At 45.1% G+C, this 21,020-nt stretch overlaps 1 protein-coding gene across 5 annotated transcripts in view; it reads right to left on the bottom strand.

Annotated features, from left to right (window-relative positions):
• The window catches only part of ERC1 (ELKS/RAB6-interacting/CAST family member 1), a 77,466-nt gene that overhangs the window by 30,564 nt on the left and 25,882 nt on the right, over positions 1–21,020 (bottom strand). For 4 of the 5 annotated variants that reach the window (XM_075855706.1, XM_075855708.1, XM_075855709.1 and 1 more), the window contains 2 exons: positions 19,488–19,619; positions 5,896–6,056 (listed from right to left, as the gene is read on the bottom strand). In XM_075855706.1, the coding sequence (XP_075711821.1) occupies positions 5,896–6,056; positions 19,488–19,619 (293 nt within the window). The remainder of the gene's footprint in view (positions 1–5,895; positions 6,057–19,487; positions 19,620–21,020) is intronic. The other variant, XM_075855710.1, reaches the window with a different exon arrangement.

Genomic DNA, 21,020 nt, shown 5'->3' with positions numbered 1-21,020 from the left:
TACAGATACTGAGAATTACACCCAGTATACAGGACAGGAGATGTGGTACTGTGCAGTGTATATATACAGAATAATACAGATACTGAGAATTACACCCAGTATACAGGACAGGAGAAGTGGTACTGTGCAGTGTATATATATATATATACAGAATATTACAGATACTGAGAATTACACCCAGTATACAGGACAGGAGAAGTGGTACTGTGCAGTGTATATATATACAGAATAATACAGATACTGAGAATTACACCCAGTATACAGGAGAAGTGGTACTGTGCAGTGTATATATACAGAATAATACAGATACTGAGAATTACACCCAGTATACAGGACAGGAGAAGTGGTACTGTGCAGTGTCCATATACACAGAATAATACAGATACTGAGAATTACACCCAGTATACAGGACAGGAGAAGTGGTGCTGTGCAGTGTATATATACAGAATAATACAGATACTGAGAATTACACCCAGTATACAGGACAGGAGAAGTGGTACTGTGCAGTGTCTATATATATACAGAATAATACACATACTGAGAATTACACCCAGTATACAGGACAGTAGAAGTGGTACTGTGCAGTGTCCATATATACAGAATAATACAGATACTGAGAATTACACCCAGTATACAGGACAGGAGAAGTGGTGCTGTGCAGTGTATATACACAGAATAATACAGATACTGAGAATTACACCCAGTATACAGGACAGGAGAAGTGGTACTGTGCAGTGTCCATATATACAGAATAATACAGATACTGGGAATTACACCCAGTATACAAGACAGGAGAAGTGGTACTGTGCAGTGTATATATACAGAATAATACAGATACTGAGAATTACACCCAGTATACAGGACAGGAGAAGTGGTGCTGTGCAGTGTATATACACAGAATAATACAGATACTGAGAATTACACCCAGTATACAGGACAGGAGAAGTTGTACTGTGCAGTGTCCATATATACAGAATAATACAGATACTGAGAATTACACCCAGTATACAGGACAGGAGAAGTGGTACTGTGCAGTGTATATATATATACAGAATAATACAGATACTGAGAATTACACCCAGTATACAGGACAGGAGACGTAGTACTGTGCAGATGACGCTCGGTATGTAGGGACGTCGGCAGATAATAATTGTTGGCATTTTGCCGTCTTCGGTCTTAGGACAGTGACCTTTAAACTCGGGAAATGTCAGATTGTGCTGAGAGATCAGTTTCCTGCAGGGGTTAAATAGCGGTTCCTGACGATTCCACGCGTGACGCTGACGTGTGTGTCGGTGATAAACCAGTCTTTGGGGGATGTAATATTCTTAATTTAAAATCTGAAAATTCAAATCAACAGTTTCTCAGTTCTATCAGTTTCTGGGAAAGCTGGGTGACAACCAATATGGCCGCCATTACAGCACACACAGGATTATTCACCCATCTTTCTGAGAATCCTGAATGTAATATCAGTTCAGTCACGTAGTAATATGAGGAGATGCTTTGCTGTATAATTCGTCTGATTTTCCATTTAGAAGTCTGGGAAAGCTGGGTGACAGCAGATAGGACAGCATCCAAACTTTCAGGATCCTGATGTTCTGTAACTCAACTTTTTCAGATTTCTGAACGGCACATCTGTCTCGTCATGTAGGAGCAGAGAAAGTATCATTATCCAACTAGGCGGATCTGCCTCTTAGGGGTCTGGAAAAGCAACAACCATAGTGGTGAACATATCGGCTACCACCCAGCTTTCCCAGACGCAGATATATAACCAACGTAGAATATCGGATGTCTCCAAGCTTTTCAAGACAACAGACATGACCATTATTACCGCAGTCATTCAGCTTTCCGGAGTCCTGAAGGGTAAACATGCTTGTTTACGAAGTGATGGCTGATCCGCTGTAAAATGATTGTAAAGCTGGGCTGATTTCCATTCAGGATACACAGAAAGCTGGGTGACTCGTCTACGGGAGCTGTAATGGATACATCGGTAGTCACCCAGCTTTCCTAGGAACAGATAGAAACGTGAACTTGTATTTACTGTAGGGGCTTTCCTGGGAGTAATTTCGCTGGCGGCCGCAGTCGAGCATTTTCCACGTACGCAGGTAATGGGATCCCGGAGCCGCGATGCACCTGCGGATGATGGAGGGACAGACGGTGCTAGGACCCTGTGGCGTGGTAGTACTTGAATCACTGAAGAGTCGCACTTGACCCTCGGAGATCTGGCTGCGAGGGGTTAATGGCGTCTGGAGGAGGGGGGGGTCCTGGTTTCTCATACCTGCGCACCCCCTCCCCCCAGGTCCTTACAATGGGCTCTTTGTGCGGGGGAAGGGATTAGGGATTGTGTTTTCTATTATAGCGCTGCTGATTAATCCTGACCCAGTGTCACTTTCCTCCCCGGTTGGGACGGAGGGGCTGTGGGGGGCCCTGGCTCCCGCTTCCTCGCCACCGCTGCCAAACTCTTTTCACGCCTCATTTGCCACGTAAGCGATTACATTTTAAACTGACGGGCGGTTTCTGCCTCCTCGAGGGTCACACAGAACCAACCGCTCTTTATGCTGGAGGACGGTGGTGCCCGTGACGTGATGCGGCCTAAACGCGGACATACGTAAATAAAGCGGTTTGTGACAGGTGCGATAATATCATTGCTGACAACCTGAAGGGGCGGGGCCCACGACAACTTTTATGATTGGTCATTTAGACAGATCATAGACTTATGATAGGTGAGAGTCCAACCGGTGGGACCCTCAACGTTACGGAAAACAAGGGGCCCGCTTCTTTGTGTGTAGTTGGAGAGTTCGTAAAGTGTATGCAGCCCCTCTCCATAGCAATGAACGCGACTATCGGAAAGAATCGAGCGGTCAACAGGATCCAACTCTCCCGCTTATTTCTATGAATAGTGGCTGTGCACACCCAGGTGACTGATCAACAGCTGGTGTTATACTCCAGTGCTGCATTCACAATTCTGCAGCTTCAGAGCTGAAATCTCCCAATATTCCCTATTCTTGTGATTAGCATTCTGGGAAGTGCCATTTTTACCCCAGGCCCTGAACAGTGTGGGGAAAAACGACCTGCCCCTCCCCCCTGCATTATAGGGGCTCCGCTATACACAAACTTGCTGACTGTTTCCATCGAAAAATACTTGCTGACTGTTACCAATGAAAAATAGCAGAACTGTAATCATTTTGTTCTTGCTGTAATAGATATCAGCTCTCTATACACAGACTTCTCTCTGAGGTTGTACTTCTACACGGCTGAATATGCAGAGCTGCAGTGTAAAGCATGGGAGAGACAGCAGCAGTCTGAGCATCTGATGGAACAGAGAAGGTGTATTCAGTTACCTCTTGAAACGCGTCTACAGTCCACACCGCGTTATATAAAACGGCACAATGTGTTCAGCCGCACACAGCAATGATGGGATCAGTAGTCCAAGCTATGGATACTTTAATAAAAAAGGATAGTGTACCCCTTTAAGGACCAGCAGATTTTCAGCTGTGCACAATTCCTGTATCCAGGAGGAAGAGGAAGTCCAGGCCGACCACAGGGTCACAAGGTCACAGCCGTTCTTCCTCCTGGGGTCAGAGGTCAGTGCTCCGAGGATGACATCACCGGGAAGACACCAATAAATGTTATAATTAAACTTGCTGCGGGGGAGGGGATATTCACTTAATTAGCAGCGAGCGAACTGCTGTCAGTGGTCTGAACCCTCTGATAACACTGCAGGGACTGCTACGGAATCTGCGAGGCACGGGGTATAAAGTGCCTCATGTCAATCTGCAGCCATATTGGCGCTCAGCGTTCCCGGTCACGTTATGTACAGCGCAGGCCGAGAAGCTGCTGTCACAGCGACAACCAACATGGCGGCCAAAGTGGTATCCAAAATACCGATAGAGTAATTAAAGGGCCGGAGTCCAGCTTTATGTAAATAAAACGCAATCATTGTGTCATGAGAAGTATGGTAACGGTCTAATATTCTTATATGTATCAAGGTCTTACTATTTCCCACATCTCTGCTTGCTGTCAGTGCTGAAAACCCCTCCATATCATGTGATACTCAAACAGGTACATAGCTCGTTACAGTGTATCAAATATCTTCATTCAAACTCACCCTGCAGCTGCGTGAGCAGGACTAGGGGTCTTTACACACAAAAAATTTTTGTTGCTGCCCTTTGGTGTAATCGCGGAGGTTAAATATACCCTAATACTTCTCACAGCTGAGGGTTTGTTACAATGGTTTCCAGTGCAGACAATCCTCTGTGAGCTGAACACAACAGCAGCAGTAATCGCTCTCCTGTCCTGGACTCTAGGCTCATAGCTCTTGTCAAAACGGATACATTGTAACAATCTGCAGCTGTTGCAGCAGGACTTCATTGGATTTTCAGTCCCTAATTGAGAATGATAAATGTTCATATTCACAAACAGCAAGCAGAGATCTTGAAAACTGTGAGGACTTGAAACACAAAACATAGTAGAAAGTTGTGTACGTTTATCATTATCTACACCTTCTGCATTCCCCCCCCCCCCCATCCTTCTTAATAATTTATAATCTTACCCCTCCCCCCTCCCCGTGCCTCCTTCAGGGCAGAATACCAGATCGCTGTAATGATTCGCCGTTTTGGAAGACTCGCAGTTAATGAGCGGAGCGTTCGGCCAAAGAGCTGTCACTGGTTCCTTTGCAGCCGCACACGAGTCAGACGGATTATCAACATGACTGAAGACAGCGGGCAGAGCGCCCGACCCCAGGGCACCAATGTGCCAAGATTTAAAGGGCCGGTGTCCAGTTTCATATACAAGAAACGTAATCATTGTGTAACGAAACTTCATGCAACTTTCTAATTGACTTGGCGTTTCAAACACGCGCCATTTTCAAGACCTCTGCTTCCTGTAAGTGAATGAAAGTATGTAAGGTTCTCATCCAGAGGCTTAAAACCTGCCCTGACTCAAATATTTCTCACAGCTGAAGGTCTGTGACAGTTGTATTCAGTCTAGACGCTTTGTGACTATTATAATAGACTTTGCTTTTCAATTCCTTCCCATTTTCAAGGTACCTGCTTGCTGTCGGTGAATGGGAGTATTTACAATTCACATCGGAATGTTTCTCAAAGCTGAGGGTTTGGTACAATTGTTTCCAGTCTAGATAATTCTCTTAGGCCTTATTCACACGAACGTGTACGTTTTGCGTGCGAAAAAAAACGCTGCGTTTTATGTGTGTGCTGCGTGATTTTCACGCATATGCCATAGGAGGTGCTTTTATGTTTTCATTCATTTATTTTACAACTGTAGCGCGAATCACGCGCGGCACACGGAAGTGCTTCCGCGTGCCGTGCGCGATTTTCACGCACCCATTGACATGAATGGGTGCGTGATGCGCGAAAAACGGCCAAGTATAAGACATGTTGTGAGTTTTACGCTGCGTGAAAATCACGGACTGTCTGAACGGCCCCATTCACTAACATAGGTCCGTGCGACGCGGTTCGTGTGAATAAGGCCTTAGAGCGCTGGGAATGTTAATAGACTTTCAATCCCTTCCCATTTTCAACATACCTGCTTGCTGTCAGTGAATAGACATATGTATAGTTTACATCCAGAGGCTGAAAACCTGCCCTGATGCTAATAATTCTCACAGCTGAGGATTTGTTACAATTGTATCCGGTCTAGATATAGCAGTCTTAGCACATAGAGCATTGCCTACACTGATACAGTGAACAAACCCTCAGCTTCGGAAAATTTTAAATCGGGGTGGGTTTTCAGACCCTGAATGTAAACAATGAATGCCTGCAATTACGGATAGCAAGCAGAGATCTTGAAAATGAGAAATTGACATGAAAAAAGTCTATTACTAAAAAGTTGCAGTACTTTTCTGGCACAGTGACAGGTGAGGGGGGGGGGGGCTCTTACTTCATTTCCAGGACCTCCTCCAGGTGTTTGCGGCGCTCGGCCCTCAGGCTCGTCAGGTGAATCTCCTTCTCGGCCAGTGACTGCTGCGTGGACGACAGTTTTGCTTTCATGGACTCCAACTCCTGCTTCACCTTCTCCATCGCCATCATCAGCTCCTCAACCTGAGGGAGAAAGGAAAATATATTCAAAGCCTGAAGAAACGGAGATCAGCGGCGACCAGGGAACCGGAAAACCCACTGCACCTTTACAGAGATTATAGACTGCGGAGATAAGGGGGAGATCAGAAAGAGAAAACAGCTGTCTGTCTCATTTGCTTTTGGGGTATGTTCACACGTGCACGTCCGTTACGTCTGAAATTACAGAGCTGCTTTCAGGAGAAAACAGCTCCTGAATTTCAGACGTAATTGCTCGTCCTTGCGTTTTTCGAGGCATCAATTACGGACGTAATTGGAGCTGTTTTTCAATGGAGCCAATGAAAAACGGCTCCAACTAAAACTCAAGAAGTGACCTGCACTACTTTGACGCGGATGACTTTTTACGGGCCGTCTTTTGACAGCAGCGCGTAAAATACAGCCCGACTGCACAGAACATCGTAACCCCATTGATTTCAATGGGCAGATGTTTGCCGGTGCTTTGGAGCCGTATTTTCGGACGTAATTCGAGGCGTAAAACGCCCGAATTACGTCCGTAAATAGCACGTGTGAACATACCCTTGGATTTATGCAATCTATTATTCCCTGTTATCATCCATTTCATTTTCATGATCCCTAATTTATATCACATATATCCAGTACTATTATATCCTCCAGAGACATTACATCATATGTGTGACTGATATCAGCCGCTCCTCTTATATCACTCCAGCACTATTATATCCTCCAGAGACATTACATCATATGTGTGACTGATATCAGCCGCTCCTCTTATATCACTCCAGTACTATTATATCCTCCAGAGACATTACATCATATGTGACTGATATCAGCCGCTCCTCTTATATCACTCCAGTACTATTATATCCTCCAGAGACATTACATCATATGTGACTGATATCAGCCGCTCCTCTTATATCACTCCAGTACTATTATATCCTCCAGAGACATTACATCATATATGTGACTGATATCAGCCGCTCCTCTTATATCACTCCAGCACTATTATATCCTCCAGACATTACATCATATGTGACTGATATCAGCCGCTCCTCTTATATCACTCCAGTACTATTATATCCTCCAGAGACATTACATCATATATGTGACTGATATCAGCCGCTCCTCTTATATCACTCCAGTACTATTATATCCTCCAGAGACATTACATCATATGTGTGACTGATATCAGCCGCTCCTCTTATATCACTCCAGTACTATTATATCCTCCAGAGACATTACATCATATGTGACTGATATCAGCCGCTCCTCTTATATCACTCCAGTACTATTATATCCTCCAGAGACATTACATCATATGTGTGACTGATATCAGCCGCTCCTATTATATCACCCCAGTACTATTATATCCTCCAGAGACATTACATCATATGTGTGACTGATATCAGCCGCTCCTCTTATATCACTCCAGTACTATTATATCCTCCAGAGACATTACATCATATGTGACTGATATCAGCCGCTCCTCTTATATCACTCCAGTACTATTATATCCTCCAGAGACATTACATCATATGTGACTGATATCAGCCGCTCCTCTTATATCACTCCAGTACTATTATATCCTCCAGAGACATTACATCATATATGTGACTGATATCAGCCGCTCCTCTTATATCACTCCAGCACTATTATATCCTCCAGACATTACATCATATGTGACTGATATCAGCCGCTCCTCTTATATCACTCCAGTACTATTATATCCTCCAGAGACATTACATCATATATGTGACTGATATCAGCCGCTCCTCTTATATCACTCCAGTACTATTATATCCTCCAGAGACATTACATCATATGTGTGACTGATATCAGCCGCTCCTCTTATATCACTCCAGTACTATTATATCCTCCAGAGACATTACATCATATGTGACTGATATCAGCCGCTCCTCTTATATCACTCCAGTACTATTATATCCTCCAGAGACATTACATCATATGTGTGACTGATATCAGCCGCTCCTATTATATCACCCCAGTACTATTATATCCTCCAGAGACATTACATCATATGTGTGACTGATATCAGCCGCACCTCTTATATCACTCCAGTACTATTATATCCTCCAGAGACATTACATCATATGTGTGACTGATATCAGCCGCTCCTCTTATATCACTCCAGTACTATTATATCCTCCAGAGACATTACATCATATGTGACTGATATCAGCCGCTCCTCTTATATCACTCCAGTACTATTATATCCTCCAGAGACATTACATCATATGTGTGACTGATATCAGCCGCTCCTATTATATCACCCCAGTACTATTATATCCTCCAGAGACATTACATCATATGTGACTGATATCAGCCGCTCCTCTTATATCACTCCAGTACTATTATATCCTCCAGAGACATTACATCATATGTGACTGATATCAGCCGCTCCTCTTATATCACTCCAGTACTATTATATCCTCCAGAGACATTACATCATATGTGTGACTGATATCAGCCGCTCCTATTATATCACCCCAGTACTATTATATCCTCCAGAGACATTACATCATATGTGACTGATATCAGCCGCTCCTCTTATATCACTCCAGTACTATTATATCCTCCAGAGACATTACATCATATGTGACTGATATCAGCCGCTCCTCCTATATCACTCCAGTACTATTATATCCTCCAGACATTACATCATATGTGTGACTGATATCAGCCGCTCCTCTTATATCACTCCAGTACTATTATATCCTCCAGACATTACATCATATGTGTGACTGATATCAGCCGCTCCTCTTATATCACTCCAGTACTATTATATCCTCCAGACATTACATCATGTGTGACTGATATCAGCCGCTCCTCTTATAACACTCCAGTACTATTATATCCTCCAGACATTACATCATATGTGTGACTGATATCAGCCGCTCCTCTTATATCACTCCAGTACTATTATATCCTCCAGACATTACATCATGTGTGACTGATATCAGCCGCTCCTCTTATAACACTCCAGCACTATTATATCCTCCAGAGACATTACATCATATGTGACTGATATCAGCCGCTCCTCTTATATCACTCCAGTACTATTATATCCTCCAGAGACATTACATCATGTGTGACTGATATCAGCCGCTCCTCTTATAACACTCCAGCACTATTATATCCTCCAGACATTACATCATATGTGACTGATATCAGCCGCCCCTCTTATATCACTCCAGTACTATTATATCCTCCAGAGACATTACATCATATGTGACTGATATCAGCCGCTCCTCTTATATCACTCCAGCACTATTATATCCTCCAGAGACATTACATCATATGTGTGACTGATATCAGCCGCTCCTCTTATAACACTCCAGTACTATTATATCCTCCAGAGACATTACATCATATGTGACTGATATCAGCCGCTCCTCTTATATCACTCCAGTACTATTATATCCCCCAGAGACATTACATCATATGTGACTGATATCAGCCGCTCCTCTTATATCACTCCAGTACTATTATATCCTCCAGAGACATTACATCATATATGTGACTGATATCAGCCGCTCCTCTTATATCACTCCAGTACTATTATATCCTCCAGAGACATTACATCATATGTGTGACTGATATCAGCCGCTCCTCTTATAACACTTCAGCACTATTATATCCTCCAGAGACATTACATCATATGTGACTGATATCAGCCGCTCCTCTTATAACACTCCAGTACTATTATATCCTCCAGAGACATTACATCATATGTGACTGATATCAGCCGCTCCTCTTATAACACTCCAGCACTATTATATCCTCCAGAGACATTACATCATATGTGACTGATATCAGCCGCTCCTCTTATATCACTCCAGTACTATTATATCCTCCAGAGACATTACATCATATGTGTGACTGATATCAGCCGCTCCTCTTATATCACTCAAGTACTATTATATCCTCCAGAGACATTACATCATATATGTGACTGATATCAGCCGCTCCTCTTATAAACACTCCAGTACTATTATATCCTCCAGAGACATTACATCATATGTGACTGATATCAGCCGCTCCTCTTATATCACTCCAGTACTATTATATCCTCCAGAGACATTACATCATATGTGTGACTGATATCAGCCGCTCCTCTTATATCACTCCAGTACTATTATATCCTCCAGAGACATTACATCATATGTGACTGATATCAGCCGCTCCTCTTATATCACTCCAGTACTATTATATCCTCCAGACATTACATCATGTGTGTGACTGATATCAGCCGCTCCTCTTATATCACTCCAGTACTATTATATCCTCCCGAGACATTACATCATATGTGTGACTGATATCAGCCGCTCCTCTTATATCACTCCAGTACTATTATATCATCCAGAGACATTACATCATATGTGTGACTGATATCAGCAGCTCCTCTTATATCACTCCAGTACTATTATATCCTCCAGAGACATTACATCATATGTGACTGATATCAGCCGCTCCTCTTATAACACTCCAGTACTATTATATCCTCCAGAGACATTACATCATATGTGTGACTGATATCAGCAGCTCCTCTTATATCACTCCAGTACTCTTATATCCTCCAGAGACATTACATCATATGTGACTGATATCAGCCGCTCCTCTTATATCACTCCAGTACTCTTATATCCTCCAGAGACATTACATCATATGTGACTGATATCAGCCGATCCTCTTATAACACTCCAGTACTATTATATCCTCCAGAGACATTACATCATATATGTGACTGATATCAGCCGCTCCTCTTATATCACTCCAGTACTATTATATCCTCCAGAGACATTACATCATATGTGACTGATATCAGCAGCTCCTCTTATATCACTCCAGCACTATTATATCCTCCAGAGACATTACATCATATATGTGACTGATATCAGCCGCTCCTCTTATAACACTCCAGCACTATTATATCCTCTAGAGACATTACATCATATGTGTGACTGATATCAGCCGCTCCTCTTATATCACTCCAGTACTATTATATCCTCCAGAGACATTACATCATGTGTGACTGATATCAGCCGCTCCTCTTATATCACTCCAGCACTATTATATCCTCCAGAGACATTACATCATATGTGTGACTGATATCAGCCGCTCCTCTTATATCACTCCAGTACTATTATATCCTCCAGAGACATTACATCATATGTGACTGATATCAGCCACTCCTCTTATATCACTCCAGTACTATTATATCCTCCAGACATTACATCATATGTGACTGATATCAGCCGCTCCTCTTATATCACTCCAGCACTATTACCGGTATATCCTCCAGAGACATTACATCATATGTGACTGATATCAGCCGCTCCTCTTATATCACTCCAGTACTATTATATCCCCCAGAGACATTACATCATATGTGTGACTGATATCAGCCGCTCCTCTTATAACACTCCAGTACTATTATATCCTCTAGAGACATTACATCATATGTGTGACTGATATCAGCCGCTCCTCTTATATCACTCCAGTACTATTATATCCTCCAGAGACATTACATCATGTGTGACTGATATCAGCCGCTCCTCTTATATCACTCCAGCACTATTATATCCTCCAGAGACATTACATCATATGTGTGACTGATATCAGCCGCTCCTCTTATAACACTCCAGCACTATTATATCCTCCAGACATTACATCATATGTGTGACTGATATCAGCCGCTCCTCTTATATCACTCCAGTACTATTATATCCTCCAGAGACATTATATCATATGTGTGACTGATATCAGCCGCTCCTCTTATATCACTCCAGTACTATTATATCCTCCAGAGACATTACATCATATGTGACTGATATCAGCCGCTCCTCTTATATCACACCAGTACTATTATATCCTCCAGAGACATTACATCATATGTGTGACTGATATCAGCCGCTCCTCTTATATCACTCCAGTACTATTATATCCTCCAGAGACATTACATCATATGTGACTGATATCAGCCGCTCCTCTTATATCACTCCAGTACTATTATATCCTCCAGACATTACATCATATGTGTGACTGATATCAGCGGCTCCTCTTATATCTCTCCAGCACTATTATATCCTCCAGAGACATTACATCATATATGTGACTGATATCAGCCGCTCCTCTTATATCACTCCAGTACTATTATATCCTCCAGAGACATTACATCATATGTGTGACTGATATCAGCCGCTCCTCTTATATCACTCCAGTACTATTATATCCTCCAGAGACATTACATCATATATGTGACTGATATCAGCCGCTCCTCTTATATCACTCCAGCACTATTATATCCTCCAGAGACATTACATCATATGTGACTGATATCAGCCGCTCCTCTTATATCACTCCAGTACTATTATATCCTCCAGAGACATTACATCATATGCGACTGATATCAGCCGCTCCTCTTATAACACTCCAGTACTATTATATCCTCCAGAGACATTACATCATATGTGACTGATATCAGACGCTCCTCTTATATCACTCCAGTACTATTATATCCTCCAGAGACATTACATTACATGTGTGACTGATATCAGCCGCTCCTCTTATATCACTCCAGTACTATTATATCCTCCAGAGACATTACATCATATGTGACTGATATCAGCCGCTCCTCTTATATCACTCCAGTACTATTATATCCTCCAGAGACATTACATCATATGTGACTGATATCAGACGCTCCTCTTATATCACTCCAGTACTATTATATCCTCCAGAGACATTACATTACATGTGTGACTGATATCAGCCGCTCCTCTTATATCACTCCAGTACTATTATATCCTCCAGAGACATTACATCATATGCGACTGATATCAGCCGCTCCTCTTATAACACTCCAGCACTATTATATCCTCCAGAGACATTACATCATATGTGACTGATATCAGACGCTCCTCTTATATCACTCCAGTACTATTATATCCTCCAGAGACATTACATTACATGTGTGACTGATATCAGCCGCTCCTCTTATATCACTCCAGTACTATTATATCCTCCAGAGACATTACATCATATGTGTGACTGATATCAGCCGCTCCTCTTATAACACTCCAGTACTATTATATCCTCCAGAGACATTACATCATATGTGACTGATATCAGCCGCTCCTCTTATATCACTCCAGTACTATTATATCCTCCAGAGACATTACATCATATGTGACTGATATCAGCCGCTCCTCTTATAACACTCCAGTACTATTATATCCTCCAGAGACATTACATCATATGTGTGACTGATATCAGCCGCTCCTCTTATATCACTCCAGCACTATTATATCCTCCAGAGACATTACATCATATATGTGACTGATATCAGCCGCTCCTCTTATATCACTCCAGCACTATTATATCCTCCAGAGACATTACATCATATGTGTGACTGATATCAGCCGCTCCTCTTATATCACTCCAGTACTATTATATCCTCCAGAGACATTACATCATGTGTGACTGATATCAGCCGCTCCTCTTATAACACTCCAGCACTATTATATCCTCCAGAGACATTACATCATATATGTGACTGATATCAGCCGCTCCTCTTATATCACTCCAGTACTATTATATCCTCCAGAGACATAACATCATATGTGACGGATAGCCGCTCCTTTATATCTTCCAGTACTATTATAATCTCCATTGATATTATCATTAGTTTATCGCAGTCACTAGCTTCGTCGTATTAATGCTCTGTCCTAGTGACGGTGACTGATTGAAGAACGCTGCAGGTATTTGCTTCCGAGCCTGAAAAGGCTGATAACGGAGGGAAATAGATTACAGTCACCCATCCTACACTCACCAAATTGGAAATGGCTGATAACAGGGGGCAATAGGTTATAGTCACCCGTCTTACACTTCGTCTGAAATGGTGGATAACAGAAAACAACAGCTTGTATTCAACTGCATTGCAAATAAAGAGAAAGATGACTGCGGGTGAAGTTTCCCTTTAAGACACAATTATAAATGCTGAATATCCTTAAAATGACCCAAAAATGAAGTGCAGATAATTTTAGAGACTGGAGAATATAAATCCCCTGTTGTGAGATCACCGGGAACGAAAATAAAAATTCAGGTTAAAACATTTCGGCTTCTTAAAGGGGAAAGTGCACGCTGCAGAGGTCACTGCCCCCTCTTTCCATGTGAGATGTTGCTGTTCCTTTAAGCAGCGGTGAGCCCCTCCGCAGCACGCGGCAGAACAAGAGGGGGTTTCACGGCCTCCATAATAACCTTCTGATTACCAGCTAATTATAATTAGAGAGCACCGGGGTTTTAGCCGCCAAGGTCAGCGAGTGAATGAGGGATCAGTCCTCCGCCGTCAGCACATTGGGAGCACTTGTCTTTTTTCCATGAGGCCGATCGTCTTTTCCGCGAGCAGCGCCCGTCACTTCTCCCGCGTGTGTTGTGGGGGGATAATAAGGATCAGGATGATTCTGGGAACAGAGCGCGGTCTGTCTGCTCCCGCTCACCCCGCTCTTTTCTCACCTGAAGCGTTTAGCGGCGCAGGACGTCAGGTGAAGCGGGGCTGTGGCAGCGCAGGCAGAGCGCCCGACCTCAGGGTGGAGACTAGAGGGCTTCATTCTCAGGATCGGTGAGGGTCAAGAAGTCGGACCCCCACCGATCATAAAGTGATGGCACATCCTAGCGATAGGTTATCAGTTTATAAGAACAACCCTTCAAAAATGATGTCAGATATAGCAGAGCCGAGTTTGTTATTTGGCACTACTCACGGTGATAGCGCAATGTGTTATGTGCAGATTTACATAGGACTGCGAGTGTCCCTACAGCACTCAGCGTCATCATCAAGCACCACTAATGCATCCCCTACAAAGTACAGATGTAGTAGAGCAGAATTTGTCCTTTGGCACAACTCACTGCTTTTCTGTGGACGTGTCGGTTGCTCAGAATATCGTACAACAAACTTGTCGAATCTTGTAGAATCTTTATCTTATTCCTCTCCGCTCGTCTCCTTAAAGGGCTGATCCACTCTTACGTAAATAAAGCAGAATCACTGTATAAGGAAAAGTTCTGCAACTTTCTTATATCCCAAACCTAAAAACCATTCCTGTTCACGCAGCTGCATGGCTCGTTACAGTGTATCGGGTCTCTCTTGTAACAAGCCGTGCACCTGTATCGGTTGGGTATGATCAGGATGGCTCTACAGCCTCTCGATGAAAACAAGAATGACTACTTTCACTGACAGCAAGCAGAGCTCTTGAAAATGGTGAGCAATTGAAACAAAATCTATGAGAAAGCCGCAAGACTTTTATTATACAATGATTGAAGGAAATGCCTCATGAAGACCACTCAAAAAAACGGCGCGGCGCTCAGTAGATTGGCGCGGGTCCATAAGCGGGCACTGCAGGGCGTATGTAGCATCACACGCTGGCCTGTAATACACGGACGCGCCAAGAAGGAGAGCAGCTCTACCTCCTGGCACATAGAGGGGTTCTGAGCGGACAGGGGGGGGCTGTGTCGTAGTTTTTTGCAGGCGGGAAAATCTGCCTCAAAATTCCATTTGGAATTGTGTGGCAGATTTTGACCTGCCTGCCTGCCGCATTTTTCGGCCGCGGCCATTGAGCGCCACGGACAAAAAACACAGCGAGAAACGCATTCCCTTCCTCCCATTGATGTCAATGGGGGGGTCAGAGACGGAAACGCCCGAAGAAAGGGCAAGCCGCTTCTTTTTCCCGCAAGCGTTTTGTTCCGCTACCGGGGAAAAAATGCCTCGGCTTCCCATTGAAATCAATGGGAGGCGATTTCGGAATTTTTTTGCCACGGTTTCCACGGCAAAAACGATGTGTGAACAGGGCCTTAAGCTTCAGCTACATAAATCCTGAGGACCCTTTAAGACCAGCAACGGCTGCAGCGGTACTAAAGGAAGACGTCACCCAGCAGAGGAACAACCGTGGAGCCGCTGCCAAAAACGATCGTGTCCCTGCGCGGTGTCGTAAAAACGCCTGCTTAAAATGTTCGCAAAAGGTCAAATGAGGTGACGGCACTGGCTGGAAAGTCTGAAGAAAACCGCCCGCTACTTGGACGATGTGAAATCAGGAGGAGGGGGGGGGGGGGGTCATGTAGACCCCAGATCATTGCTCTTTTGGGGACAACCCCCCCGGCGTCCCCACCTACACACAAGGGGATTAATGCCGCAGGACGCGGCCTCCAGGTCAAGTGCCCGTCCTGCGTGACGAGTCAGGGAAAATGATTAACATTTCGGCCGGGGGGGATATTTGTCGGCAGGACTTTGAAGGTTTAACGGTTAATTTTCACGCTCGCTGGTTATAGGAGGTTCACGGATCCGGCGCCTCCGCTGATGTAATGATCTCACGCTACAATGTCGCCGCAGTTATAAGAACACCCGAGTCACCGATGATTGTCAGAGGCGACTAATTAATAATCGTTAACTCAGGACGCGCGATTAACCAGGCGAATAAATAAAGCGCTCCGATAACGAGCGGGATAAACTTACATTTTAATCTGGGGGATCTCATTAGTTTGCAGAAAGTTGCAGCGTTTACAGTACAAATCACATCCGCGCAAATTAAACGTCCGCCGCGCCCGCGTCCCGCTGCCAAGAGGAAAGAGAAGAGGGCCAAGGAAACCGGAGATAAGGCTTCTCAGAGGGCATCGCCGCGCCAAGTAGCCCGTGACTTATTATAGACTGGCACCTACCAGCTGCCGCCTGATCTGTCAGTGGCGCCGCAACCTCCGCCGGCTATGATCCTTTTTCCGCTCCCTGGAATTTCAGGATCTTGGGAAATCGCTTTTCAGCACGGAGATCACATCTAAAGAACCTGAAACGTCTCGCCGCCGACTGAACTTTTGCGCCATTTCTAAGAGCGAATAGTAAGACGCTTTAGGCCATTTCTAAATGACGGGCGATAATTGGGTTGATCCTCCTGCGAGGCGGGTCGGAGCGCTAGTTTGTGCGTTTTAGTCATTGGCGCCATCGTCTCTGCTTGGGTTAGTGGGCTGCATGTATTGTGAGCAGGTGATGGACGTCCTGCACTGATGAGGCCTCAGAGCTGAACAGTTCGTATCAATGCGACAAATACCATGCAGGTGGGGCACTGACATGAAGACCTGCCAGGTTCAGGCCAGCGCCCTAGTCACTGTAGCCCAGGGTCATCCGTTACAGGCGGCGGGCACCGGTCAGGAACCTCCGGTCACATATCAACCGGTTCTGCCTCAGCAGCTGCTTAATTAAGTAAGAGATATCTCCAGTCTGCAATAAACAAGACTGGCATGAGGCACGGGGGAGCGGCATCTACTGGGCATTGTCAAAACTTGTTTCGGTGATGTAGGTAAGTAACAAGAGTAATAAATATCCAAAACTTTCATGCCAGGAAAGGGGCACTTAAAGAGACACTGATAGTACATTTCTTATAGTTTGTGTTTTTTATACTGTAATGTTCCTATTGGCCACTAGAGGTCAGCAGAGCAAGATAAACTCCAGGGAAAGCATCTCATTTTACAGCCTGCTGTTATACTGAATGTCATAATCTCATTACTGTCAGGCGGAGGGTGGATAATGGACTAAAGGAAGAATTTAAAGGATCTATCCAGTTATGCTGCAGACCGCATCTCCCATTTTCCTATAACAGACTCGCTATTCACAGTCCAGGGCACAGAAAGATCAGGAACACGGTGATAATGGCACAGAACACGAGGGCCACAGGAATGGGGAATGGTTTGGGGCTCACTGCGGCAAATGGTGGACAGGTCCAGAGAGGAAGGTCACAGCAGACAGGGCACGGGGTGCTCACTATACCTTGCACCATTTAAAGGCAGGATGGCCGGCGTCATGCAGCGCTTCACAAGACAGCTTCAGACAGCCAGAAAGAGACACAAGAGAGGAGGGAAACATGCGATTATACAGGCACAGGGCATGCTGGGAGTATAGACATCCTAATGTACGGGGCACCAGCACACCTACCCACTGAGCCGCACACTACCGCCTTATGCTATACATCAGAGCCTCCTACTGAACCAAAGTAATAAACAAGTAAATGTACCCGCTGAGCCACATATTACCTCCTTACCATGCTGTACATCAGTGCCCCCTACTAAGCTAATGTAACACACAAGAGGACATGTACCCACTGAGCCGCACACTACCTCCCTATCCTGCTGTACATCAGAGCCCCCTACTAAGCTAATGTAACACAGAAGAGAACATGTACCCACTGAGCCGCACACTACCTCCCTATCCTGCTGTACATCAGAGCCCCCTACTAAGCTAATGTAACACAGAAGAGAACATGTACCCACTGAGCCGCACACTACCTCCCTATCCTGCTGTACATCAGAGCCCCCTACTAAGCTAATGTAACACAGAAGAGAACATGTACCCACTGAGCCGCACACTACCTCCCTATCCTGCTGTACATCAGAGCCCCCTACTAAGCTAATGTAACACAGAAGAAAACATGTACCCACTGAGCCGCACACTACCTCCCTATCCTGCTGTACATCAGAGCCCCCTACTAAGCTAATGTAACAGAAGAGAACATGTACCCACTGAGCCGCACACTACCTCCATATCCTGCTGTACATCAGAGCCCCCTACCGAGCCAATGAAATATACACAAGGACATGTACCCACTGAGCCGCACACTACCTCCCTATCCTGCTGTACATCAGTGCCCCCTTCTGAGCCAATGTAATATACACAAGGACATGTACCCACTGAGCCGCACAATACCTCCCTATCCTGCTGTACATCAGTGCCCCCTTCTGAGCCAATGTAATATACACAAGGACATGTACCCACTGAGCCGCACACTTGGAAAGACGCGGTATAAAAGAACGTCCTCATTAGCTACAATCTGCCCTTCCTACTAATCTGTGCATCAGGTGATCTCAATGTAGAGGCAGCCAGCAGAATTCTGAATGCAGCTCTGGGTGTGACTAGAGTATAAGACATGTAACACAAGATCAGTAACTGAAAAGTGTCAGCGTATACCAGGACTCCCCGTTAGATGATATAACCCGCTGTGATCAGTGAATTTGCCCACATGACTAATTATTTCACCCCACCCAGTTTTGTTTTCTTTAATCTCCTGATCTGTCCTCATGTAATTTCATGTAACGCAGCAATCCTTATATGGGACGGCGGCGCTGTTCATCCTGATCTGCCTGATTCATGAATAGAATGCCAGAACTACAGTAAGGACTGACACATGGCAGGAGGACAGGAGACGGACTTCGTTCTGCATAACAATGCCATTCAGGACCTGTGGAAAGCTGGGTGACAAGCGCTATTAGAGCTTATCACCCGTCTGTTAAAAAAAAAAAAAAAGATTCCCCCTAGCGGACAACTTAGGGTCTTTGCTGATATTGGGGGGCGCAGTCAACGGACACAATCCCAGGCTCCCAGCGGCTGACCTGCGTCTGATAGTTGGACCTTGCGGACTCCTCTTGGGCCAGGACCATCTCCCGCTCGGCGGTGATCTGCACGCTTTCGCGCAGAGCCTCTTCCAGCTCTTCGATACGATCGTCCTTCTGGCGCGTGACATCCTGTGGAGAGGAAGGTAAAGCGTGAGGCACGAGGAATGGTCAGAGAGACCGCGGCGGAAAGGAAACCGTCAGCAGAGGAGTTCATGAGAGCAGGAGGTTAGCGGCAGAAGACAAGTGATGAAAATCAAAGATGGCGTCCAGCGCAAAGATGGCGGACACCTGGTGTCCTATAGTAGAACGGTGCAGTTTCAGCCATAGCAGTAAAGAGACAGCAGCAGCGAGTGACAGGAGTAGGAGAGGACCACACAGATGATGGGAGTAGTTAGTAGAGTGACCGGTCACGGCAGCCGCAGAGGGCGGAGTTAGCAGAACGTTAGGAGGCATCTCGCCGGTTAGTGAAGCAGGAGTTATAGAAATAACGTATCATGCGCAGAAAACCGACACAGGATTTAAAGGGAAACACACCTACAATAAACATGAGAGCTCCAGGATCCCACGGGAACCCCCTCCTAGAAAAATCACCACTACCTTTGGGGGTCCGAGCCCCTGACCTGTCTACAGGCTTTATCCGCAAATGGGGTGGACTTCCCCTTTAAATAAAGATACAGAACCTGCAACCACTAACAGGACTCCCCCATTCTGGTGTTGGTTCATGCCACAGAATACAGCATACCAGGGCAAGGGAGATCACATTATTTTATCACGTGGGGGTGGCATGACTTCCTCACTTGGTAAGTGTTTGTGGCCCTGCACCAGCTTATACCACCAATGGGGAAAAGGGCAAACTGTGCTGCCCTCCCCCATTAAGGGCCATAACAAGCTGCCCATGTTGGTGTAGCATCCTTTGCAAACCTCACACTTACATATGGAACTGGCCAAGCGGTTAGATTGTAAGCTCTGCAGAACACTATGTAAGTCAACACCCCCCCAAACTCCACTGGTTGGTCCTGTGAGGACGATGCGGCCGGGACCCCAGGGGACATAAATCAAACCCAGATGGTGGTGTGAAGTGGATTCTCGGCTGAGGGAGGGGATTGTGTTACACGGAGTGTTTTCTCCTATTATTATTACACGGAAATGGTTTGTGTTAAGACTTTTGGGTTTTTCGCGGCTCTTCGGCTCAGGAAACGCCGTCGTTTGATGTTCACCTACAGACGGACGGGATGAAACGAAGCTGGAGGTCTCCCTGGGCGCAGCGTAAAAAAGAGGGGGAGGGGGGCTGCCGAATGTGGACGTGTTAAAGTAATAAGTTTGGGGTCGTCCTGCAAGAGTTGCACAGCGAAGATTCACCGCACGCTTCACACCATATGGATTCTAGTGTGGGGTACCGGGGGGCAAGCGGAGGAGGGGGTCCTACAATTCTCAGCTCATCAAAAACAAAATCTGGCGGCCAATGGGAAAGCAACATGAGATGTGGAGATGCAGCATCCACCCCCCCCCCCAAAAAAAGCCCCCGTAATC

Source organism: Rhinoderma darwinii, chromosome 3 (assembly GCF_050947455.1).
Source record: "Rhinoderma darwinii isolate aRhiDar2 chromosome 3, aRhiDar2.hap1, whole genome shotgun sequence".
NCBI lineage: Eukaryota > Metazoa > Chordata > Amphibia > Anura > Rhinodermatidae > Rhinoderma > Rhinoderma darwinii.
The sequence above is the reverse complement of the archived record's forward strand: the minus strand, read 5'-3'. Positions and strand labels throughout refer to the sequence as shown.